This window comes from Nuphar pumila, chromosome 7 (genome assembly GCF_984573655.1).
Source record: "Nuphar pumila chromosome 7, dmNupPumi1.hap1.1, whole genome shotgun sequence".
NCBI classification, from domain to species: Eukaryota; Viridiplantae; Streptophyta; class Magnoliopsida; order Nymphaeales; family Nymphaeaceae; genus Nuphar; species Nuphar pumila.
In genome coordinates, this window is record NC_143255.1 from 29,303,960 (window position 1) to 29,329,806 (window position 25,847).

General features: G+C 37.4%; 1 protein-coding gene across 4 annotated transcripts; it reads left to right on the forward strand.

The window, feature by feature from the left end:
• The first annotated feature begins 4,237 nt into the window (after nucleotides 1-4,237).
• On the forward strand, nucleotides 4,238-25,489 carry LOC149831693 (folate-biopterin transporter 1, chloroplastic-like). 4 transcript variants are annotated; one of them, XM_090014069.1, is made up of 9 exons: nucleotides 4,240-4,565; nucleotides 5,654-5,916; nucleotides 8,134-8,191; nucleotides 8,269-8,400; nucleotides 16,490-16,679; nucleotides 16,831-17,002; nucleotides 23,319-23,485; nucleotides 23,580-23,672; nucleotides 24,252-25,489. In XM_090014069.1, the coding sequence occupies exons 7-9, from the start codon at nucleotides 23,450-23,452 to the stop codon at nucleotides 24,549-24,551; spliced, it is 429 nt and encodes a 142-aa protein (XP_089870195.1). In that variant the 5' UTR covers nucleotides 4,240-4,565; nucleotides 5,654-5,916; nucleotides 8,134-8,191; nucleotides 8,269-8,400; nucleotides 16,490-16,679; nucleotides 16,831-17,002; nucleotides 23,319-23,449; the 3' UTR covers nucleotides 24,552-25,489. The 4 variants fall into 4 exon arrangements, 2 of the variants coding, with proteins under 2 accessions (XP_089870195.1, XP_089870196.1); XM_090014070.1 differs by lacking the exon at nucleotides 4,240-4,565 and adding an exon at nucleotides 5,491-5,560; XR_016433306.1 differs by lacking the exons at nucleotides 23,319-23,485; nucleotides 23,580-23,672; nucleotides 24,252-25,489 and having other exon boundaries at nucleotides 4,238-4,565; nucleotides 8,269-8,370; nucleotides 16,490-18,406.
• The last annotated feature ends 358 nt before the right edge of the window (nucleotides 25,490-25,847 follow it).

Here is a 25,847-nt window from a genome sequence, read left to right on the forward strand (position 1 = left end):
GATTAAACAAACCCTAATCAACTATTAATTTATTTTCTAAATAATTAAATCTACAAAATACCGAAAACAAAAAAAAACTGATCTAAATTAATCTAACCTAAATCTAACCTAACCGAATTAGAAATCACAAAAAATCTAAAAATAATCTAATCTACACTTAACGATTTTAATTAAAACGCAAAACTATGCCTGAAAAATACTAAAAATAAAAAAACCCTAATTTATCTATTTTTATTTTTTGAAAAACTTAAATCTAAAAATAAAGAAAATCAGATCTACTCTAAAACTTAATCAAATCAAAGCAAATAACTTAATCAAATCAAAGCAAATATAAAAATAAACTACTCTACGGATCAATACAGACAATTTTTATAAATTAGAACTTTCTCAATGTGCCTTTTTGGTTAAGTTCTTTGACCCAGATGACTCAAGACTCGACCAAAATACCAAAAAGAAAACGATTAGATATCAAAAACATATTCTAGATGGCAAATAACACATAATATCAAAAACTCAAAACAAAACAAAAAAGAAAAGGGACCAAGACTCAGGTTCTTTAAAAAAAAAAAGGGGTTAAAGACAAAATGTAGAGAGGGGGAGAAAGGTGCATCTCAAGGGCTGCCCGACGAATGTGGAGGTAGAAAGGAGCGGACTTATATCGTGGTTTTCATGCTACAAACATCTTTTTCATTGCTGAAATCCATTTTCGGCTGCAACATGTTAGAGACTGAGTTAACAAAGAGGGAGATAGGTGGTGGAAGAAAAGAGATCGGTCGGTTGCAAAGGGCGAGTTATTGACCGGCCGATTGTGAAGGTAGATGATGGTTCACACCAAATTCAAGTTAGAATCCTCCAGTCGTGGGTACCTGCAGCAAATACGAAACCAAACAAGAAAAAAAATATGCAATACAATGAAAGAAAAGAATATTAAAAATCGCATGCAAATATGAACAAGAGAGAAAAAGAAGAAATCTAGAAAACAAAAGGGAAGCAAGGGGATGAAAAGGGTGTCATGAAACCCTAGGCGAAGCCAATGAGAACAATGTTGGACGTCTCCTATATGTAGAAGTAAGTTTACAGATCTTTAAATCAAGACCTACTTTTAACTATTTACAAATTACTACCCAAACTTTTAAATTTTGCTAAAAACCACCTGTACCAATTCTAGATGGACTTTTTGGAAAATTTGCAATATGAATCATGGACTTTGGGTCTAGAGCACGTGTGAACCAGATCTAGACTTTATTTGTACGATTTTGGATTGGATCTGGATCCACTTCAAATTGGTACGTACCGATTCGATTTTCCAGAAAATACTCTAATTTCATCTTATGATGAAATTCAAGTCGTAGCTCCTTCGTACCTAAAATAACATAAACAAAGGTACTTAAGATATAAAAGATCATATGAATGCATGATTTTATGATAATATGATATGCATTCCATGCATTATCAGCTCAAATGAGCTTGTTCACTGTTATGATGGGTGTCATTTATTTTTAAGATAAATGACATCCAATGAATGATCATCTCTTTCTTTTGAATGCACTAACAAATTTTTTTTTAGGGAAGAAAGTTGTCACATTCACATTTTTCTTCATAATTTTATTTTTTAAAATTGTCATACCCTATGAGGTTCTATTTTTTTCTTTTTTAAAGAAACTTATCTAATAAGACACTTTAATTATAAATATAAATTTATCATGCATTTGAGAGGGCCTGAGAAAAAAGTGAAGGGCCCTTTTCTGTTTCTCTGACAAGTTTCCCATTATGACAATTGACAACCCTTTTTTATAAAACAACCCTTAATGGAGGTCAATCATGTGCAATCGCATTTCACAAAAAAATGTGATGCCCCAACTGATCACTAGGCATGTGATACCCACCAATCTTTTTTTTTTCTTTCTTCTTTTCGATAGAGGAAGCTTGGGTTAGGCAGACCCCTACAATTTAGAGTTGGAACTTGCAACGACCCAACACAAGGTGACGTGCACTAACTGCACCTACCAGACAAGCGGAGCCCCCCTCCCCCCGTTGGTCTTAAGCACACTTATTCAATGATGTCTTGCATTTAGATGGGCATCACTTTATTTTTCTTGGATCAAAATGTGATTGCACCTTGCAAGCATTGTGACCAATATCACCAAATTTATGAAATTCTTGCAAAAAATGCAAGAAATTACCTAAAAGTTAAAAACAATAATTTCTTATGATTTTTTGTCAAAAATATAAATATCATGTTTTAAACATGATGTTTATGTTTTCATCTGTTATTTATCATAAACACAATGTGTGTTTTATTTTTAATAATAATATTTTTATTTTTTATAAAAATAAATTTTTTTGTTTTTAATTTTTTATTATTGCAATTTTGCCAAAAAAACATGAGATTTACAAAAAAAACTATTTTTTGCAACTTTTTGGCTGACAAGATTTATGAAATTCTTGCAAAAAAACTGCAAGAAACTACCTAAAAGTTAAAAACGATAATTTCTTATGATTTTTTGTCAAAAATGTAATTATCATATTTTAAACATGATATTTATGTTTTTATCAGCTATTTATCATAAAAACAATGTGTGTTTTATTTTAAAATTAATATTTTTATTTTTTATAAAAAAAGTTTTTTTGTTTTTTATTTTTTTATTACTGCAATTTTGCCCAAGATTTAAAAAAAAAGTTTTTTTTTTTGCAATTGCCATTTTTTTTAGTTTTTAATAATTTAAAAATATTAAAATAATTGTAATATTATTTCAAAATTTCCTAACGCGTGTCATTTGTTGCCGATTCAACCGACTGCTTTCAAAACCCATTCAGGATCCGATATCATTTTGACAACATTACGATGCAGTGAATTTTCGCTGCATTAGATATTTTCGCAAAACTGGTTCAGCTAAAAGCCATTTCAAAGACCTTGGAGCGACTCTAAACCAACAACATATTTTTTGTATTTTTTAATATATTAATATAATTTCTAGCTTAGATTAGGATTACTTAGGTTTTTTAATTAGAGTTAGGTGCTAATTAGGGTCCCAAGTAAAAATCCTGAACGTTGGAGTAGAGTTAAGATAGAAAGTATGTAGGGTTTTTAAATAGTTTTTTTTTTTTTGTCTTTATGTCTCTTCTTTTATTTTAACCAACCCATTTAACATTTAAAGTAGAGTTTTCAATAAAATTAAAACTTTTGGAATTTTTCTTCTTTGTGTGTGTGTTTTCTATGTGAAAGACACATTATGAATTGTAGACTTGAGTATAGGTTGGTTTGTCCTAGTCACCGTTTGCTATGAGTGAAACGTTGTATTGGCCGGCCTATGCTAGAGCTAACCTCGTCGATGTTTCGGCTCACTAAGGACCTTTGAGTGTTGATCGAGTTACGGTCAGCATAGTCTTGTTGCACGCTCTAACTTTGTCCGCTCTATGGGTTTTCATTCCCGATGTCGCCATCAAAATCCGGGTTCGGGTCCTCTCGGCCACATCAAAGGTAAAATCATATGTATTAAAAAATTGCATATCGTAATCAGGACTCGGGTTGAGCTTGATCTGGTATAATTATTCCATAAACCATACCATACTCCATATGCAGTTAGAGGAGCTTGTGAGTTATGAGCCAACTCAACAGTTAATCTGACTTCTTTCTTTATTATTAAACCTGCATATTATTGAATCTGATATAGACCGAAATCAGGTCATACCCGATCCATTAGGGGATGTTTGAAAACTAGTTCCCACGCCCCCGCAAACACGGGACTTATGGACAGGGATTTGGTGCATCCTGCAGATATGCTTATTTGGCGTCTGCCACGACTCCATGCCCTACTAAAACAGTGGAGGACGGACACTCTCGGACAGAAAAACAAAAAAAAAAAAAACTTTCTTTTTGGAAAGTGTGGTCCTGTCCTGTTCGCGGACTTGCCGGAACTTCCCAGCGCGTCCGCGATTCAAACCCGCCCAAAGCCATATGAACGGCAGATCAGGCGCCACGTCATCGTACAAATATTCTCTGAAAGATTCAGAGCGTGGGCCCCACATAAATCATTGAATGGTCGGCATGCGTTATGTGTGGGGGCCCACCAACCTGTGTCGTGGGAGGAAATGCCGAGCAGTCCAACTTGTACTTTTCTGCACTTAAAACTTTCACCTTATGACAAGACACCTCTTGGTTGGATGAACTAAGTTTAAGGCTATTTTAGTAAATTCATTATAAGTATTTATTTGCTTTGCCCAACGCTCCGGCACTGTGGGTTGGACGGTAACACTAACCAGACGGCCCTCTCCCCATCTTTGTAACATGCACACTGACAGCACTCCCCGAATTGGCGTCCCCTTTCTCTCGCTTTTCCTCCCAACCGCCCTCGCGTTTTCCATCGGTTCCCGGGCCCCGATTCGGAGGCGCCCACCCCGGAGGACGCGTCGGGAATGCCATTCCGGCGATCCGGGAGCGAAGATGCCGGCGATCACCGCCTCTTTCGGGCGGGGTAGTGGCAAATCGGACGGTACCCTTTTGGAGGCGATCGCCCATTCCGACGGTCCCGACCGAGAAACGCTTCTAGGGGAGTCAAGAAATTGTGGGTCACGAAGTTTTTTTTTTTCGTAATTTCGTTTCTGAATTCTTTGTGGCGGTGGTTTGAGATTTTGATCTCGTGGTTCTCGACTTCTTTCATTGGGTGGTGATGATAAATCTTTGATTTTTATGATTATCGTGACGTTTTCCTTTTGCTGAGAAAAGCCTGAGAATGATGGTCTTGAATTATCTAGATATCTGAAGTTTAGCATTCTCGTGATGGATTAATCGGCAATTAAACTTGAATTTGTTGCTGGAGATAGTAGTTTTCATGGTTGGGAATCTTGAGATGCTACCTGTATATACGTTTTTTGTCGGGTGTGAGTAGGATTGCTTTTTTAGTGTCTAATTTGGTTCAAAATCGCGTCCCTTGCCGTAAAGCCAAAGCACCAAGCTCCCTGGTGGGTAGCCGAAGGGATGGACCATATGGCAAAGTGTCAATCCCTCTGGGCCCCACTACCTAAACTGGGGTTTCACTAAATATCAAAAATTTTGGTTCAGGGTTAACTACTTAGTCTACTTGTAACACATGCATGTATTGGTATAGGTCTGCATCCTTAAGGATATAACTGCATAGATGTGATAGTCATATCTTGCATACGTACTCGATAGAAACGTTGCATGTATAGATGTTTGCCAAGCATAATGAAAAATGAAAAATTGTAAAGTGACCGAAAGTTTTAGCTCTAGATAGACAGGATTGAAGAAATAGGACTCATAAAGCTGACCCCATGTATTTGGGATAAAGCTTGATGATGATAATAATGCACGATGCATACACAGAATTTATGTTAGGATCCTGGCGGTTTAAGGACTTGACTTTACGCACCTTAATCACCCTGGGCTTTTTGGTGTATTGGTTAGGCACCAAACATTTGGTATCAAAGAAACCTTTGTGTGTGTGCACACGCTCCTGTCTAACAGTGTTTGTGGAGCTATTTGCATATGTTTACATTCACAACCCACCCAACTCTGATTGTTGAAATTTAAAGAAAAGAAGTAATGTCATCTCTTGAAATTGTTGTATGTCAAACTTTGTACTTGTGAATTATTTTTTTATATGCTAATTAGTTCAGCTTCATTTCCATTCAGGTTCTCAATCATCAAAACACCAACAAATACCAGGCAATGAGAAATTGACAAGAAGAGATGATGAAGGGAAACCCCGTTCTCATAGTTCAAATTTTCTTCCCAGAATCCTGTCCTCTATGAGGAATATAAAATGCTTTGGGGTAGAGATGTCTCCAGACACTGTTGCAATTGCTATGGTTTATTTTGTCCAAGGAGTTTTAGGTCTTTCTAGGCTTGCTGCCAGCTTTTACTTTAAGGATGGTCTTCATCTTGATCCGGCCGAGGTAAGATCCATGTATCAACTTGCTAACTAGTTTGCAGCCTATAAACAATTAAAATGAAGTTCAATCTGGATAGTAAGTGATACCTTTTTGTGTAGTCATGCAGGTCAATACATTTTCGGAAACTTAGTTTTGCCCTTTTTCTGTGAGAAAAAAAAAAGACTTAGTTTTGTCCTCAGAATGTCCATACCCATCGTATTTGAGAAATTAGTGAAAACTATCAAAGATCATGATTTTTAAAGCTATGAGGAGTGATTGGATGGTTAGTAAAACTAGTGATTTATCAGGTAGATCGTGGATGTGTCCTGCGCCATCATATATTTAGAGTAAGGATGGCATTGTTTTTGACGGAAGCTATGATTGCTATAAAATTTGAAGGGCATATCAATTCTGGAGAGGGAAACTCCATACTTATCTGAAGATTCTGAACTCTAGGAGCTTGTAAACTTATTTCTTCCATGAAAGATTGTCTGTATAGTCTGTGGACTTTAGAATTTAGTTAGTTGCATATTTCGTAAACATAATTCACTAGATTAGGGGAAATTAGTAAAATCTCGTTTTCACGATTGTGGAACATTTGTCTCTTCAAATTGGAGTGTTGCACTCTGTGTGTGTGTGTGTGTAGGGTGGGGGGGCGGAGCGTGGGGGTCTAGATTTTAGATCTAGATTGGACCGATATAGGTCTAGGTCATACAAAGGCTTTAGATTGGATCCAAGTTAAAGTTGATATTTTGCAAGGTAAATTTTATTTTATTTTCTATTTCACTGTTGTAAAAACAAAAAGAAACCTGAAATTATCTCCCTTCTAGTTAATTATCCTGATAGTTTGCGTTAGTAGGTTAATCCAACCTTTGATCAGGATATGCACTCGGAAGTCTTGGATCTCCATCTATATAAGGTTATCCAACATAATCTATGACCAGAACACAAACCATGTTCGTCCTATTAAGATACTACTCAATTAAGTTTTTCTGTATACCCTCAAGCTAAATAAAACCAATGAGCTCTGGCACCATCATTTAGCACCCAATAGGGGTTATACGAACATAGTTTGATTATATTGACTCATATATTTCATAGATATCCAGTTCCTTTACTTTGGTCCATGACTTTTAGCTTGTGACCTAGCATACTAGATCATGCTTCTCCAGGGAGTTTGTCTCCATATTGAGTGCTGTTGACCTGTGACTCTTGGCTATAAATGAAAAAATTCCACTTTAGAGTCGTGAAAGTTGAATAGAAAAGGACAGTACTGCACTAGTTTTAGTTCTGGAGGTATGAAATTGTTATATATAGTAAGAATCCTATCCTGTAATACCAAGTTCTCTAGGTTCAGTGCAGACAACTGCTTGTGACATGGATGCTCTAGTGTCCTAGGCAACCACTATCTGTGCCTTGACCTTTTTTTTTTTGTGTTTTGTTTTGAAGAAGTATACCTTGATCTTTTTTAACCAAGTCGCCTACACCCTGTTGAAGAAATTATCAGAAATTATTGGGTCCACTTGAACCGTGGTTACCAGATGCTTATTTTTAGGTCATGATTACTGGGTTACTGGTTACGGGCCTCTGGTGCACTAGTTCCTCATATCTAGCAATCACAAACTTGAAAATTCTATGTTTGAATCTGGATATGTATTTGTTTGTGATTTAGAAATTTCAATAGAACACTATGAAGCTCAATCATAGCTTAGATGCATACTCACTACCCGAGTGTTAATGGACTAATGGGTCTCTATGTAACTAGTGACTAGCAAGTCAATGGCCTTGGTGATGACCTGAACCTTGTTTCTGTAGCCATCTGGATGTCATCAAACTTGTACCCCTTTAGGGGTGTCCTATTTTTTACTGGAAGTTTCTCATTTCTGCCCAAGTATGATTAATGTTACTAGTGTGTATCAATGTCGATGATTGTGGTTTGGTGATCTTTCACTCAACCAAGAGGCATTTATGATCCAGAGGACCGGTGATTGCTCTTAGCAATTTTTTTCCCTCTCCAATAAATGGTTGCTTTCTGTCACCTATGAGTTATATGTTTGCTTTGGGCATTAATTTGCACTAGAAATTGGTTCTGTGGAGATCTTTGGGAACTCCATGTTACTTTATTTAACCAATGGAACTTGTTATACAATGCACAGTACTTTTGGATAACACTGTTGCACTGAAGTATACTGTGAACTGTACACAGACTAATGATTTCCATCTGGTTAATTTAAACTTCAGTGATATCCAGTTTCTCAGCTTTACCATGGCTTATAAAGCCACTTTCTGGGTTTATCAGGTCAGTAGTCTTTATTGTTTGTCAAGAAAAGTCGGTCTTGCTTTGCATATCTTGCCTAACGGTCTAAAACTTTGCAGTGACTCCTTCCCACTTTTTGGTTACCGAAGATCATACCTTGTTCTTTCTGGGTTTCTGGGAGCTCTTTCATGGAGTATGATGGCCACCTTCCTGAACAGAAAGTACAGTGCTGCTTTCTGTATTCTTCTTGGGTCTCTTTCAGTTGCTTTTTCTGATGTTAAGTATTTGCAGTTTGCATGTTTATGTTAACTACTATCTTCATTTCTCGTTTGATAACTTCAACAGTATTTACCATGGTCTCTTTTGTTTTAATTATGTCTTTTAGTTGCCTTTCTGTGTGTTTCCTACTACTAATAGTTAGCCTTCTACAGAATAGCATATTGTTAGCAGTTTAGAGTAAGCTGCAACAGCAACTTGCTGTTGCACTTGAAATTGCATTATGCTTCAATTCCATGGTAAACACCAATTTTATGAACTATTCATTCTAATATGTGATACCAAGTGGGCATAGGATGTTTACAAATCTATGTCATGAAAATTGTTCGGCAACTCTAGTATATGTTACCATATTGACATGGGACCTATGCCACATGTATACGGCTGTGGATATGGGGATATGAGACACAATCCGTGAGCTAAAATGGAGACATACATAGCATGGGACCTTTTAGATCAATGTTGTCACTTGTGAACGGTGTCAATTGTAGCATAGGCTTGGGGTTAGCGAAATGAGCCAAGTAGCTTGAGCTCAGCTCATACTTATTTGATAAAAAAGGTTGAGCTTGAGCCTTAAGTGCAAAGATAACACATTTAACCTCCAATCTGGCATAATGAACGAGCTAAGATCAAGTGAGTGTGACTGGATAGGCTTGGCAGCCCTGTTGGGCACGTTACAAAATTAATTATTTCATCTAAAGGGGCCAAAACCACCGATAAGGGCAGAATGATCAGATTTCTCAAATCTGGACACTATTCATGCCCTTATCCTAAAAACATAAGAAAATCCATATAAAATCCAATAGTCCGCATTCTTGATTCATTAAATCTCTAAAATCAAGATCTACGTGAATCCTGCCTTAGATGACCCAAATATGATGGACTGTACTAGCGTGATGATGACACCCTCCTCTTTCATGCTTCGGGGAGAGGCGTGCACGCATGGCTAAGAGGCCGGGAGAGGACTGGGTGACCGCTGGTACGCAGTAGCAGCAACAACAACAGGAGAGGGGTGGTGACAACAACAACTGTGGGGCAGGGGGAGGCATGTCCGGGTGCAATCGGGCATGATGTAGCATGTGGCGAGAGAGAGTGGGTGAGCCCCCGGCAAGGAAGGTGAGGCCGCGGGGGACATGGCCAGGGGGCTAACAGGATCAGCAGGGGAGAGAGAGAGAAAGACATGTCTCTCCTGGGCTGGCCATACAGGCGTGGGGCAGGGGGTCGGCGCCAGAGAGGAATCCTCCCTCCTCTCTGGCGGCGTGCGATAGACAGACGGTGAGGGAGAAGAGTCTTTCCCTCTTAAGGCAAAACAACACAAGAACCATAACCTATTATTGAGAGAATTCCTGCCTTGAGTCTTCCTCTTCCTAGGTCACTTTGTTAACCCCACTTTTGGTCCACACCTCAGTGACCAAGCGATCATCCTTCTTTCGCCTTCCCTTCCTAAGAACCCTAAACGGCTGAGGTAAGGTATCTCCAAGATCAGGCAGGGCTGGACACCTGTAAGGCAACTCTCCTTTGTATGACTTAAAGCATGAGATATGAAACACAGGGTGGACCTAGGCTCCTATCGGAAGGTCCAAGCGATAAGCCACTGTCCCGGCCTTCTCCAAGACTATGAAAGGCCCATAGAAGAGAAGTGTCAACTTGTGTTGTTGTACTCGTCGTACAGTGCCTTGTCGGCTGGGTGGCGACTTGAAGAGCACAAGGTCACCCACTTGGAACTGTCGTGGACGATGCCTCTGGTCATATGTCCGCTTCATCCGCTTTTAGGTGACAGCCATATTCTTACGCAACAATCGCAAGAGATGATCTCTTTCCAACAAGGCTGACTCAACTGCATTCGCTCGTGCAACTCCACCAACATAATCGGCTATAGTCGAAGGGGGGTCGTTCATACACAGCCTAGAATGCAGTCGCCTGTATGGCAGAGTGGTAGGCCGTGTTGTCAGATCACTCGGCCTAGGGGAGGAGCCTCACCCACACCTTGGGTCTATCACTACAAAGGCACGAAGGTAGCACTTGTTCATTGCCTCGGTCTGGTCGTCTGTCTGGGGATGATAGGTAGTATTCATAGCCAGCTTGGTCTCCTGCAATCGAAAGAACTTCACCCAAAAGGTATTGATGAACACCAGGTCCTGAACACCTTGTGCATAAACAACTTTGTGATTGATGTGGCAGTGTACGAGGTGAGACACAACCAAGAAGTGCCTGTACCATGACAATGGACTTTCCCTGCATGGAAGGAAGTCCATCGATATGTCCTCCCATACCCTGTCCGGTACCAGAAGAGGCTACAACAATCTGGCGGGGGAGACAAACTTATACTTGAGTCTTTGACACACATCACAATGCCCCATAATCTGTCGAACCTGCTTCTCCATGCCCCTCCACGCAAACTCCCTATTCAAACGTTAGTAGGTCTGCTGAACCCCCTCGTGACCCGCAATAGGAGTTACATGGTAATGATCTACGAGAAGAGCAGTAAGATCGAACTTGGGAGGAACTACTATCCGCCCACGGTGCATCACCAAATTCCCCCAAATCTCAAGTTTGGGAGTCTCCCCTCTCTGGATCTGCGCTCTGATGGTAGAGAGGAAGTCGTTGACCGCATACTCCCTTTGGAGATCATCCAAGAACAGGAAAGTGATTGCAGTCATGCTGAGACATGTCAACTCATCCTCATGTTCTCGACGCCAGAGGGCGTCAACCACCTAATTACTAGCTCCCTTGCGCTACTGGATCTCAAAGTCGTACCCAAGAGCTTCAAGACCCACTTTTGTTGGGAGTGCTCACCTGTTGTTTAAGAATGAACTTAAGACACCTATGGTTTGTCTTGACTATACAATGTCGACCAATCAGATACGGCCGTCATTTATCCACGGTGAGGATGGCGGTCATGAATTCCTTCTCGTACATGGACTTCTCACTTGCGATGACCTTGTTTAAATAGGCGAGGGGGTGTTTTTGTTGCATGAGAACAACCCCTATACTTAGCCTTGATGTGTTGGTTTCAACCACGAAAGTCTTCATGAAATCTGGTAAGGCCAACACGGGCACTCGAGTCATAGCCTCCTTCAGGAACTCGAAGGTTGTGACCGCCTCAGAGTTCCATTCGAAGGCACCTTTCTTTAGCAGGGTGGTCAAGGGGTGGGTGATCTGAGCATACCCTTGTACAAACTTTCGGTAATACCCGGTAAGGCCAAGGAATCCCCACAGTCCCTTGAGCGATTGGGGCACCAACCAACTCTGCATTGCCTCAATCTTCTCAAGGTCCACCTCCACGCCCTAACCTGAGATGACATGTCCCAAGTAATGGATACAGGACTGGCCAAGGATGCATTTATCTCGCTTGGCGTATAATCGATGCTTTGCGAGAGTCTCCAGGGCAATCCGCACGAGGCGCATATGGTCTTCCCAAGAGGGGTTGTAGATCATAATGTCATCAAAGAAGACCAATATGAACCGCTGAAGGTAGAGTTGGAATACGACATTCATCGTACCTTGGAAGGTTGTTGGAGCGTTGGTGATATCGAAAGGCATTATTAGGAACTCGTAGTGGCCATCATGAGTCTGGAAAGTGGTCTTCTGGACATCATCTGGGGCTATGCGGATCTGGTGGTAGCTAGACCAAAGATCCAGCTTCGAAAAATAGTGTGTCCCATGCAGTTCATCCAACAACTCATCAATCATCGAGATCAAGTACTTGTCCTTAATCATAATTTGATTAAGGGTCTGGTAATCAATACAGAATCACCAAGATTTATCCTTCTTTACTAATAGAATCGGAGAAGAATACGAACTCTCGCTTGTCCTCACTGCTAAAAGGTTAGACATTTCAAAAGTCAAATTGGGGAAGCATGCAATCCAGATCAGTGGATATGATAGCAACACTACAACCATAATGGGGACCATAATATTGGATGTGGTAATAGGTCCCATTGTTCAGAAGACATTGTTTCATGTGGTGGACATGCCTCCTTCGTACAACCTATTGTTAGGGAGACCTTGGATTCATGACCTCAAAGTTGTCCCTTCCAAATTCTACCTATGCATTAAAATACCATGGCAAGATCAAATTGTGCTAGTGTATGCTGATGACCCTACCATCAGAACGGTGTAACCCATGTTGTCCAAACCCGATAAGCAAATTGACATGCCAATTGTTTGGCCAAAGAAAGAAACACTCTCTTCATCAAGCTCAGTTGTGAGTGTAGCATCATTTAGTTCGGGCCAAATGTCACTTGTAGACTTTTCCAAAAGACCTTGGTCTTTAGGCTCAAAGGGAGGATAGATGACTCTCATCTCAAGGGTCACCCCTAATATCAACATGTGCTAAAATATATCAATGGATGAAGAATTACCTTGTACATGTGGTATGAGCCATTTAAGGGACTGAGAAAAGGCCAACAAGGGATAAAAGTACCTCTCACAGCCGTACCTAAGGTGGGAACCCAGGGTCTTGTTTATAAGAGGCCTAGAGGGAAGGAAGTTAAAAAAAAATGGGCCACCATCATCAACTCAGTAGGGGGTCTGATTACTTTAAATGACTAAGGATGTGCAATTCCTTTGCATGAACTCAACCTTCAATTTCAGAAATTGAGCAACCATCCAAACTCTTCTTTTTCTCTTCTTGAAGAGAATCAACACAAGGTGACGAAAAGTCAGGTAAGAACTGCAGCTGTATAGAAGAGAATAGATCTCCTGCATGAGTCATCATCCCACAACCCCGAGTAAACCTAGATTTTGTAAAATAGTCTTCTGAAAACAAAAACAAAAATCAAACAAGTGAAAAAATAGAAAATCATTTAAAAAATCATGTGGGCAAAATCATCCAAAAATAAAAACATTTCAAAAATCCAAAAAATGGAAAAGCCAAAAAAAATCAAAAGGTTTTTTTCTCTTAAGGTCCAAGCTATCCTCTTCATTGCATGAGCATACTATTCCTATTAACAAGACTTAGGAAGCTTTTGTCAAACCCCCTGTTTTTGTTTTCTCTAACCTATCCAATAATGTCTTTTTGTCAAAATCATGTGAGGACAAGTCAAGAGAATCTGAACCTAAGTATGGAACCTAGGGAGAGGATATCATTGAGTTACCCGACCTCGAGTCTCTCTTTGAAAAGTAGAAAAACCCTTCCCTATTAGAAGAGAGGAGTCTTCTAGCAGTTGAGCATGCAAACAATTATAGGAGGGCTATGCCACAGGGATTCGACCAACCAGGTGCTGCACCCGCGTCGATGTGATGCGACGTTGGTGCGGCACCCAGTGCAATCAACCTGACCCTGGGTGTAGTCAACGCACCCAGGGTCATTTTGGTCCAGTTTTTTGATTAAAAAAAAATCTGCCTGATGAAATGGGTTGCGGAGGGGATAATTAGGGCAAATTTTTTTTGCCCTAATCCTCCCTTCGTCTCCTCTCTGACTCCCTCTGCTCTCCGCCGACCCTGCCGCCGCCGCCGACCACTCTGCCACTATTGACCGCTCCAGGTATGGCCCCGACTCCCTCTGCTCTCCTCATCTCCTCTGCGTCTTTCCTCTCTCCCTCTTAGAATGCCGGGGTCTCTGTGTGCACAGCTTGTGCTTTTTTGGGTCTCTGTGTTTGCTTTCCCTTTGTTGTAGCGGAATCGTGTCCCTACTCGGTGCTAACAGCTCAACTGCAAGGTTCCTTGTGTATCTTGCGAGAGGGCTTGGACATGCGGTTTGACAGGCCACACTGCAGCGTTCTATCGTTGTTGGTTCCCTTGCCACTATGTGGGCTTTCAGATGTTCGGTATGTGTTGGCTTAGGTGGGGAGTCAAAACAACTCTCCTTCCTGCACTGATATTTTCAATGTCGGAATCGACAGATGACGCTTCGCAGTTGTGCGGCCTTCGGGGCCAGTGTTGTGTTGACGTCATCACAAGAGGAGTACAATCATGTCAGTTTTGAGGATTTTGAGGGTTTTGAGTGGGGGATTCACTAGCTTGTGTTTTTAGAAGATTTTTTAACCAAGTTTCAGTTGATTTGGAGAAGTATTAGATTTTTTGGTGTATTTTCCAAGGATTGCTGAATTGTAGAAACGTCCTTGACAAGATTCAAGAAATCTATTGAATTTGATCGATTTTAGTGTTTTTGGTTGGGAGAATAACATCATTCAGGTCATTTTTGATATAGAAGTGTGAGAAAATTGTTTGCGTAAACAGATTTGACACTTTGGGTGAGATTTAATGTGTTTTTTAGCGGGTTCTTGCATGTGGTAGCCTAGTTTCAGGCTATATTGGGCACAACCCTCTTTGTGTTGAGTTTGGGCAGTGTGTTTATTGATTTAGCATTGGTATTGTATTTCTTCATGTTTTAATGTTATTCTTTCGGCTAAGTCAATGTTTTTTAGTTGGTTTACCATCCATTTTTTAGTGTTGACTGCTTGTGTGTGATGTTATTCTCTATTTCATTTATACTTTGTTGGGGCTTTTACCTGATACAACATATTGTTGCTTGTTTTTGTTGTAGTTATTGAGTTGTGTAGCACTTTGTTGGGGCTTTTACCTGATTTAATTGTGGTGTTAGTTTTTGTGATGAAGAATAAAATTGTAGATTGTTAATTTGATTTATTGCATGCATGACGAATTGATTTGATGATATTGTAATATTTGTTTTTTATTTCATTAGTGTTAATGTTGTTAACTGATAAAACTTAAAAATTATACATATATATTTTGCCGCATCCCCGCACCCAAGGTTTTTGAAAGTGCTGCACCCACACTCACACCCATGTGACATAGTAGGAGGGTAGAGTGTCATTATGCAAAACATGCAATTAAGCGATCATTTAATGTTGATGATATTTTCCTCAAACAGATCCACCACACTGATAGCCATCCTTTAGAGAACTAGTGCCCAAATTGAGAGGGTCCGTATGTGGTAAAAAAGGTTCTTTCTAGGAACTCATATTGGTTGATCAACACCGATGGGGTCGAACTATCAAATCCGATCAACTCATCACTTCTAAAAAAATATTATCCTTGAGTCTTTCCAAAATGGCTCCTCCCTCAAGTGTGTCCCTGCACACGAGATCCTACCACGTAGGACATTCAAGTCTTAGGAAAAAATAAGGTAGCGATACAGTGAGGCTAGGTATTTTAATCCAATAGTTCTAGTCCATGAGTCTATAAAAATGAATTATAGAGGCGCAAGATTATCATCAATGCATAAGTGTAGATCCTTTGAAAACCCACCTAGGCAACCAACTCTCCAAAAAAAGAGTTAGGTGTTGAATACCTTTTGATGCTAATGTGTCTTATTGGTCAGTCTCCTAAAAGGTCTTTTTTTATCTCGATAGGAAAAAACAATGAAAAAGTCTACAAAAAAAAATGCACAAAGTAGGCAACACATTTAGGCTAACACCTACTTTGTGTTTATGGCGTAGTGGCAGACTCTGGTTATACAACTACCTTAGGGGTAGAGGTTGGAATAGAAAAATGTGTGCTAGAAAAAAAAATACTCGCCTCTGGAATAGAAAAATGCATGTACATTTATCTCCTTGAGCTGGCTCATAAATTGTTTATTATAATCCACCTCACAGTTATTTGTACTTAAGGTTAATATTTGATTTCCTTTTGATTACTTGGGAGTTGAATACATGTAATTATGTGCTTGTTAACTATTACATAAAATGACCAAACCATCAAAAGCATGCTTTTTATAGTCTAGCTGATTGTGCTCGATCCATGAATCATTTTGCTCCAGAGTCCTCATATTGGATTTATTGTGTTTCCCTACAAGAATGATTTTTGCAATGGCATATTATCCTTGATTGTGGCTATATTTCTTAGCGTTCGACATGGTTATTTCAACTTTTATATTCTTCATCATGAAACTCAACCTGTGATGATATTTGGAAAACCTTTTTTTAATTCATATGGCATGCACTAAAAGAATCAGTGTTAAAGTTGTGTGGGAAAAAAGAAAAATATGGAAAATACTAATCTAGCATGCTTTTAGTGTAGGTCTTGCAGAGAAACTGTTATATTTTTGCTTCTTACAAACTATCAGCTTGATTCCTGAATCCAAAGAGCATGTTGCAGGTTGTAGATTCCATGGTTGTGGAAAGAGCTGGTGGTGAGACCCAGAGCACAGCTGGATCCTTACAATCTCTATGTTGGGGCTCTTCTGCTTTTGGTGGTATCATAAGTGCCTATTTTAGTGGCTCACTGGTGGACACTTATGGCACAACAAGGCATGCCTGATGATCTCATATTCCTTAAATCTACCAGGGTGATGACTTGTCATTCCTGGCACATTGTTGTGAATACATTTTACCTTATTGACTTAAAAAAAGAGTGTAAAATACTTCAATTGATACCATATAGGAGCTTCTTGTAATTTTCTGTTTGTCTAAAGCTTCCATCTCGATGCCAATTTGCAGGTTTGTTTTTGGTGTCACTGCTTTCCTTCCCTTGATGACATCTGCAGTTGCCATTCTTGTCAAAGAATAGGCTGTGCAGGAGCAGGGCCCAATAAGTGGGCACGATTTTTCTGTGAAGAGCAACAGCTTTCTTCAGAGCTCCAAACAGCAAGTCATGCAGCTATGGAATACTGTCAGGCAGCCCAACATATTTTTGCCCACTTTATTTATATTCTTATGGCAGGCCACACCGCACTCTGATTCAGCAATGTTCTTCTTTACTTAAGTTTCTTATTGTTTGTGGTTTATTTTTGTTGCTCCAGATGTCATGCCATAATAGTTACTTTTGGTGTTCTATTTCTATAGGCTGGTTGATTTTTTTTTTCTATATAATGATGTTATTCTGTTATCCTTCTACATCACATAGATAATATATTGTATGCTACCAATTAGAACTGGAGACAAGATCAGGCCGCAGTGTTGAGGTTGGTCTTGGACCCTTAAGGGCACGTCAACCCTTGGGGGAATGAGGCCTCAACAGCCCTAGCACTGAAATCATAGTCACAAATACCAGCCATTGTTTGAAAATCTTCTGATTTTAAAAACTGATATATCTTAAAAAAATGAATTTTCAAAATGTTGCATATTTTGAAAATATCATTTTTTTATCATGATATTTTCACATTATGAATGTAATATTTATATTTTAATGTTTTCTATTTTTATATATTCTATTATATATTTTTTGTGAGAAAATAATTCTTTTTTAATTTTTCGCAAGATTTTCCTTTGTCAAGAAAATGCATAATGAGATATGTGGCTATGATTGAAATATTGGCTCAGTCCTGGACCAAGCCTGATTATACATGTAATCAGGCTGTGTCTGTTGAAAAGCGATCGCAGGGCTGATGCTGGCCTGGTCACTTATTAGGCTGATCCCTACCGAGTACCCAGAGTGTAGTGCTACTTAGCCTGAGCCTACTCTAAGTAGTCAAAAGTGCTAGTCGGCGCCTAGGTGCCAGCCCCCTAAGTGGCCTAGTCAGTGCCTAGGAGGGACTACTCAACCTAGTCGGTACCAAAAAAAAAATAATAAAAAAATAAAAATGCAATAAATTCTTAAAAGTAATAGATAATACATATTCAACACAATTTATGAAGCAAAACAATTGAAACAAACACATAATACATGAATGAATCTAAACAATTAAAACATAATTGCATTTCTAACTTTCAAACCCATCTGAACAGATATTTGTTTAGTTGTATTTGCCTAGAGACCACAAAATAATATGATGTAAAAAAATAGAAACAAAAATTTTAAAAACACTGAGAAATTTAAATGTTTCTAAATATTCGATCAATTCATGATTATAATGTTATAGACATTATGAAAAAATATAAACATAAAATATAAACCTGGTGTCCCCCACCTAGGTACTCAGCTAAGCACCTAGGCACTCCTAGGTGGTAGGCTTGTACCTAGGTAGCATAGGTGGGATTTTAACTACATAGACCCTGTAACGAAATGGCATGGATCCAAAATGAACTCCAAGAATCGAAACATAATGTATTTAGACAAAAACATAAGAACTAAAAATTAAACATAAGAGATGTGAATGAATGAATAATTTCATTAATAAAAAAATTAAAAATACATAATATCCTCACTACAAAAATACATTCAAACTCATAAACCTAAAACTACCCATCACTCTCTCACTTTACAAGGCACACACTCACCCATATTTATAAGAGAGGAAGAGAGAAAGAAAAAGAGTAAAGAGAGAAGAGAGAGGACTCTCTAGCCATTGGACAGGTTCAAACGGCTAGTTTGACTAGTTGTTAGACTAGATCCCAATGGCTAGTCAAAGGTCAACTTAAGTTGACTCAATATATATATATATGTATGTATAAAGATACTATATACATATATTTAAATATATATACATATATATTTATATGTATATAATATATTATATATACAATAATTATATTCTATATATAAATATATATGTGCACGCACATATATATATATTATATATAAAATATATACAAAAGATGCATTTATCTTAACATCCCCTCTCAAACTTACAGTGACTCATCATAAGTTTGTAATTACAAAAGAAGAAACTCATTACATAAAATGTCTTCATTGACTTCATCAAGATTTTCTATTCGTTGCTTCCTTAAAGGGTGCTCTTCATCTTCAATCATATGCTTTATTGTACAAGGGGTCTTTAGGATCTTCAATATCATCAATACTTGAGAACCTGTAAATAAAGCTAATAAACCATCCCAACTATATACATATATATCATAAAAGATTTCAAAAAATTAACTGCATTAATTATATATTATTGAGAGAGGATGGATAAACACCCCAAAAGTACACTATATATATAATATCCAAAAAGACAAGGGTTAAGACAAGTTTTGAATATTAATTTTAAGCACAAAATTTTAAAAATAATTTCAAAAGCATATATTTTTAACATGAAGTCATCAATATGAACCTTTAAATATCACAAACAAGATCACAAGAGAAAAATTAAACAAGTCAACTCACCAGGGAGTTAAATCCATAAAAGGAATAAAATATTCATGAAAAAGATTTTTCAAATAAATAATCATATGCACAGCGGAAATAATGAGAAAATTTACAAAAAACCATGTACAAGAGAAATGATATTTTGCAACAATGGAAAATATGGATCAACAATTTATATCAATCAACATAGATAAAAGGGGATACTTTAAAGAGGTACAAAGACCCAATCTGATTATAACAATTTAAGTTTAAAAATATATTAACCTATGCAACCAAGACACATTATAAGCATGCTAATGGACTATGTAATGATTAAAATAGAAGAACAATGAAAATGCCTATAAGAGAAAAAGAGTAACATGTAAAGCACTCATACACAAGAACCAAACTCGCAAGAGAGAATATATATATATATATATATATATATATATATATATATATATATATTATTTCACAATAATTTGCTTAGAAAAAGTCTCAAGATCTTACAAAGTCTCAAAAGAGTGCCACAGAGGCCACAAGAGATACCAATACAATAGTGGTCACTTATGGACCAAAAGAACTCTCACAATGGAGATACACACCAACAATTTACAAAGAGAGCCACAAGTAAAAAATATAAGAGATCTTTTATTAACAAATGCTTACAAAAACATTAATTAAATTTATGCAAAACATGCAAGACAATCAATCATGGAACAAATTTAAAATATCCTTGATCATGCAATTAAAGCATATTGAATGCAAAATGCATGAAAATTTTTCAATAACCATTTTCAATATAAGGGTGGATGAGTAGTAAACGTTTAGAAACTTTATGGAGAGATTTAAAAAATCCCACATAATACAATGAATGATATTTGAAAATCTCAACAATAGTTCGACCACCACAAGCAATCACCTAACTAGGCCTTCAAACCTCAAAATTCAAGTGTATCAGCTACTAGAACATAAGCACAATACAAATGTCAATCATTACCAAACTAGTGACCATGCACCAACAAATTGGTAATTGAAACTGAACATAAATGTCAACAATAATCATTCCAGTGACTATGCATAGGCAATACAGGCTCCCTGACAATACAAACTAGTTACAACCATAAGAGGTGTGCATAACTCACTTCACAAATGATTGTAAAACTGCAAATAACATCAATGGGCGCACATAACTCACTACATCAAAAAACATCTCTTGTCTATATAAAATGACACTTAAATAAGAGGCGTAACAAGGGGAAACACACAAGGTAAGAGGGCTTGTAATAAAAACAAACTAATGTCACCAAGAAGAATAGAGAAAGATTTACAAATCAAGGTAGAGATATTAAATTTTACAAACTTTCGAAACACCATAGTTTAAAAAAAAATAGATAGCCATCACAAATAAACATAATTATAAGCATCCTTAATAAGGATGGACAAATATACAAATGAGTGATACAACACACTCACGGAACCAAAGATCAAACAACTGTCGGTTAGAGCCAAACTATAAGCCGACAATCTAAACTGACAAAACCGACGTGCACACAACTCATCCCAACAAACAACCCTGGTTCAAGAAAAGCAACATGGATCCAGATGCCAATCAACTATCAATCATATCTAAGACAAGTGTCAACATAACACTCATAAACATTGATAATTATAGACTGATAAGATGACTTGAGGTGCACACATAACTCACCTCATCGACTAACTTTGACCCAACAACAACAAGGCCAAAAAGAAATGATGCATAGTATAAAAATCTGTGATAGACAAACAAATGCCATAAGAAGGCAATAAATACTCATGGAAATCAATTTTCAAATAAGTGAGTTCATATTACAAGAACCGATTTGAAAAACAAAGTTTCAAATCAAATCCAATAAAGGTAGATGAAAACTTAAAATGAATATAGTGCAATCATATGTACAACAAGATGTCAATTGATGCCATCATATGCATGGTCAATATAAGCAAGTTATATTGGAGAGATAGCTCAATCTAGATTGCAAGTCTATTATGAGACAACAATGACATATAACATTAAAGAGAGTCAAAATATATAGAGATTCTCAAAGAACCATATAGAAAACCAAGAACATACAAAAGTACTACTAATCATGGATACTCACAAAGAGATAAAAAAAATGCAATAATCTTAATAACTTAAATTTACATATCCTATACAAAAGCTATGAAGAATCACATAAGATATGCATAGGAACACATTTAAGCATATATGCAAGTGATAAATTAGTCAAATGCAAGATATATATGAGAAGTAATATATGATACGTGGCATAATTATCCACCAAGGGATGATCACAAAGGCCACTAAGGGGTATATAAAATCCACTAAAGGCATATACCAAAGAGGGTACAATAAAAAATTAATATTTTAAAATTAACAAGTATACAATGAATCAAGAGCCTTCAATCAAGAACAAAAGTGTCCACCAAATATGTAAGTGGACAAGTACAACAAGTGTCCGCTAAGGGCACACCAAGAAAGCCCACAAGAGGGCATACACAAGAAGGCTCAATTATGAAATAAGTATTTTATTCATTCAACAAAATGCAAGAAGCATGAAAAACATATAATCATAGTATTTAGAATCCTTAAGAGATTTTAAAATAGTTCTAATTTCAATTAATTTGAAAACACGTCCAATTTTTCAACATAAAATACTAAAAACAAATTTTAAAAATTTACCATAGATACTTCTCCAATCACGTACCACATACCGGAATGTGAGAGCATTGAGTCCAAGCCATATATCAATTAAAATTTTCTTTTGAAGGACAAACACAAACAAGATACAAAGACCACGATGCTTTTTTCTGATACCATGTAACAAAATGGCATGGATCCCAATGCACTCCAAAATGAACTCCAAAAATCGAAACATAATGTATTTGGACAAAAACATAACTAAAAATGAAACACAAGGGATGTGAATAATTGAATAATTTCATTAATAAAGAAATTAAAAATACATAATATCCTCACTACAAAAATACACTCACACTCATAAACCTAAAACTACCCATCACTCTCTCAATTTACAAGGCACCCACCCACCCATATTTATAAGAGAGGGAGAGAGAAAGAAAAGAGAGTAAAGAGAGAAGAGAAAGGACTCTCTAGCCGTTGGACAAGTTCCAACGGCTAGTCAAAGGTCAACTTAAGTTGACTCAATTTATATATATTATAAAGATACTATATACATATATTTAAATATATATACATATATTTAAATATATATACATATATATTCATATGTATATATAATATATTATATATACAATAATTATATTATATATATAAATATATATGTACACATTCATATATAGATTATATATAATATATACAAAAGATGCATTTATCTTAACAGACCCTAGTAGAAATAAGTAAAAATAGGATAAGCTTATTCCTGAGAGCAGATTGTAGCTACCGTCCTGATCTTGTGTTTCATGACCTATCACATTCTTCCTCAACCAAATTTGCGTCTCTCCTCCTTTTATTTTATTTTTTTCCCTCTTTAAGATTGAAAAGAAAAGTAATAATGATGGCGTTTTCCCTCAATCAACGTAGATTTTTGTTGTTTTTCAGTCTCTAAGTGCCCATAAGAGAAATTTGAAGCAAAGACACATTATTTCTACTGGGACTCTTTAGAATATTTGCACCAGCCCAATTGCTCTAGGAAGTCCAGTTATTTTCTCCTCCCCCCTTCATATTTCTGTTGTTTAAGGTCCTTCTTGGGTTAATTTAAATAGAGGTATATTTTTGTAAATTTTCCAGCATTTAGGGGCTCATATTTCTGCATGTAGCTATCCCTGTTTCTGCCTTTTTCTTTTCTGAAATTTGAAATTTTAGTTAGTCCTTTTTCTTAATGAAAAAAAATCAAAATGTCACATTGTCCTTTTCTTGTGTATTTTCTATTTTGACCTTTAAATGTGTGTTTTTCAGCACAAATAAACTTGGATTCACACCAGAATTTTTGGGTCGTGTGAAGCTTGTCACATCTATTGCATCACTGATGGGTTTTGGACTCTAATGGATTTCTAAAGAATGTTCCTTTGCGGCTAATTTTTTTAGTGATGACAGTTACAGGTGCAGGTCTTGATATGACACAGGTGACTAGCACACTATATCTCTATAGCCGAATTAATATATTGGACGTATATGGTTTATTATTCCAAGTGTATGACTACACATGACATCATACAGGTTCTTCTTGTTACTGGGTTAAATCGTCGTTTTGGTGTGAGTAACGAGTGGTTTGCTATTGGGGATTCGCTGATTTTAACAGTACTTGGTCAGGTGATGCTCTGAACTTAAATTTTATGTCCCAAAAAAAACATTTAACAGATATAGCATATAGGTTCTATGATTTAGAAGTGAAAAATTGCAAATTATCCCATCTCTATCTTTTGTTTGTTTTCGCTTGCAAAAAAAAATTGACCAATGCTGCATAATGTGATGGTATTTTTGGTAGGATCACCAAATCCAGTAGAATATTCAACTGAAATATGTATTCTATTGGCTGGATAGGATGTTTGGAGTCATCTAGTGGTTTGGTTACAGGAAGCCAATTTCTTAATTTCTTTTGCTGGCTTATTATCAAAGACTCCTACATGTTGGATGTGATTACTATCTCCCATATTTGTTCTCCCTCCTTTCGTAATTTGGCCTTAGGCATAATTGTTGTTACTTCACATTATTTTTATTTGAAGCTTAGGAAAATATCATGATGTTTTTAGCTGCTTTTTCTGCTTCAAATGATTTGTTTTTTAAAATTTTCATCTGAGCAATTATGAAATCAAGGATTCTTTTTTCTTCACAAGATATTATGTGCTTCTCTAGAAATAGGGAAATAATCAAAGTTCAATCTATTTGCAGGCATCCTTCATGCCTGTGCTGGTGTTGGCAGCAAGGCTATGTCCTCCAGGTGTCGAAGCCATCCTGTTTGGCACCTTGATATCTATTTCTAATGGTGGCAGTGTAGCCGGACTGATTGGTGCCAGTCTTACTCGACTTTTTGGCATCACGAAAGACAGCTTCACAAACTTGCCGTTATTGATTATACTCTGCAATCTCAGCTCCTTGCTTCCTCTACCACTGCTTGGTCACCCTGATACATCGACAGTGGATGATCTGGAAAATGCCCTCAACAGTATGGAAGAGATGAAGCTAAAATGAGCACCAAAGGGATATGGCCATCATCCTCCAGAGTTGGAAAATAATGGCCCTGACCCAACATTTGCACTGATGCTGATTCTAAATTAGCTCAGTGAGTCTTGGCACTGTTCCCGACGACCAGACTTATCTTAGATCGCCCCAGACAAGGAGGATCATCTTGCCTGTTTCTACAGCTGAGTTGTCATGTCTTTATACAGCATCATTTTATCTCCAGTGGCAGTGAACAATTTTATGGTGGAATTGCTATGTCAATGTATACAGGAGTATGTTTTGGCAATTGGGTCCCTCTTTTTCTTCTTGACACTGATCATTGGGACAATGTAGTATGGAATAGTCGTGGCTCCTTTGGTCCTGGTTGTTTGGTTCCTTTTATAGATCGAGTGAACCCTTCCACACCACTTTTACTTTTGACTGCTAACCTCTATGCTATCCTGATCTCACAAGGAGAATATTCCTTCATCTCTTGTTGTTCACAAGTTTAGCAGAGATTCAGGCATGGAGGCCAGTTTTCTCACTACACGTGGGAGACATTATTTGAGCCATTACCAAACCTTGCTTTTTGTTTTCTTCTGGTGACACTGGGAACATATAGCTCAGTTTTGTTACGTATCTCATATCACAGTACAAGCTTTGTAGATAAAATGGGTGGGCACACTTCTGTCAACAATCTATCACTCCTTTTGCCTCATTGAGCCATCACATGGTGGGGCCGTTCAGAACCGGTGACTACGTGTGCTGTCCATTGGGCCCCAGTCCTTTGTTGGTTAAAAAAGGGTTCCATCCTGCTCTTTCTTTTTCCACTCTGATGCAGATAATCATGTAATTTTAATATTAATTTTTTGTTGGTACTTCTTTTGACTTGTGGTATTCCATTATATTTTATGTTCTATATGAGAAAGTCATCTAAAGTTTATTATCTTCTTCAAGACTGGATAAATGTTTAGTTTGTGGTTCTTGCAGACATTGTTTTGGTGAAAGTTATGGAGCAGTGTTTCAAATGATTGGAGTGTGCTTTTAAAATGGCCATCTTAGGAGCTATAAGGAAGAGGAAAGATTTATTGTTTTTTTTTTCAGTGTAAAGCAGATGCATGTGATGCCATTTAATATAAGAGCCACCCAGTGACCAAGTTATTCACCTACACTTGATGGTGAGCATTCCCAGAAGCCCCATGTGGAAAATCATTAAGCTCTGAGTGGTGGACATGACCTACCCATTAGCAAATAGAAAACAGAAGCCTGGCACATACCTTTTCCTTGTTTTTCATTAGTTGGGTACATGAGACCAACTGGATGATG

Excerpts from the sequence above, each read along its gene's own strand:
- LOC149831693 (XM_090014069.1), top strand. The coding sequence starts at position 23,450 with ATGACAGTTACAGGTGCAGGTCTTGATATGACACAG. Across the intron at positions 23,486-23,579 it reads CAGGTCTTGATATGACACAG|GTTCTTCTTGTTACTGGGTT; the intron begins GTGACTAGCACA and ends GACATCATACAG. Across the intron at positions 23,673-24,251 it reads TTTTAACAGTACTTGGTCAG|GCATCCTTCATGCCTGTGCT; the intron begins GTGATGCTCTGA and ends ATCTATTTGCAG.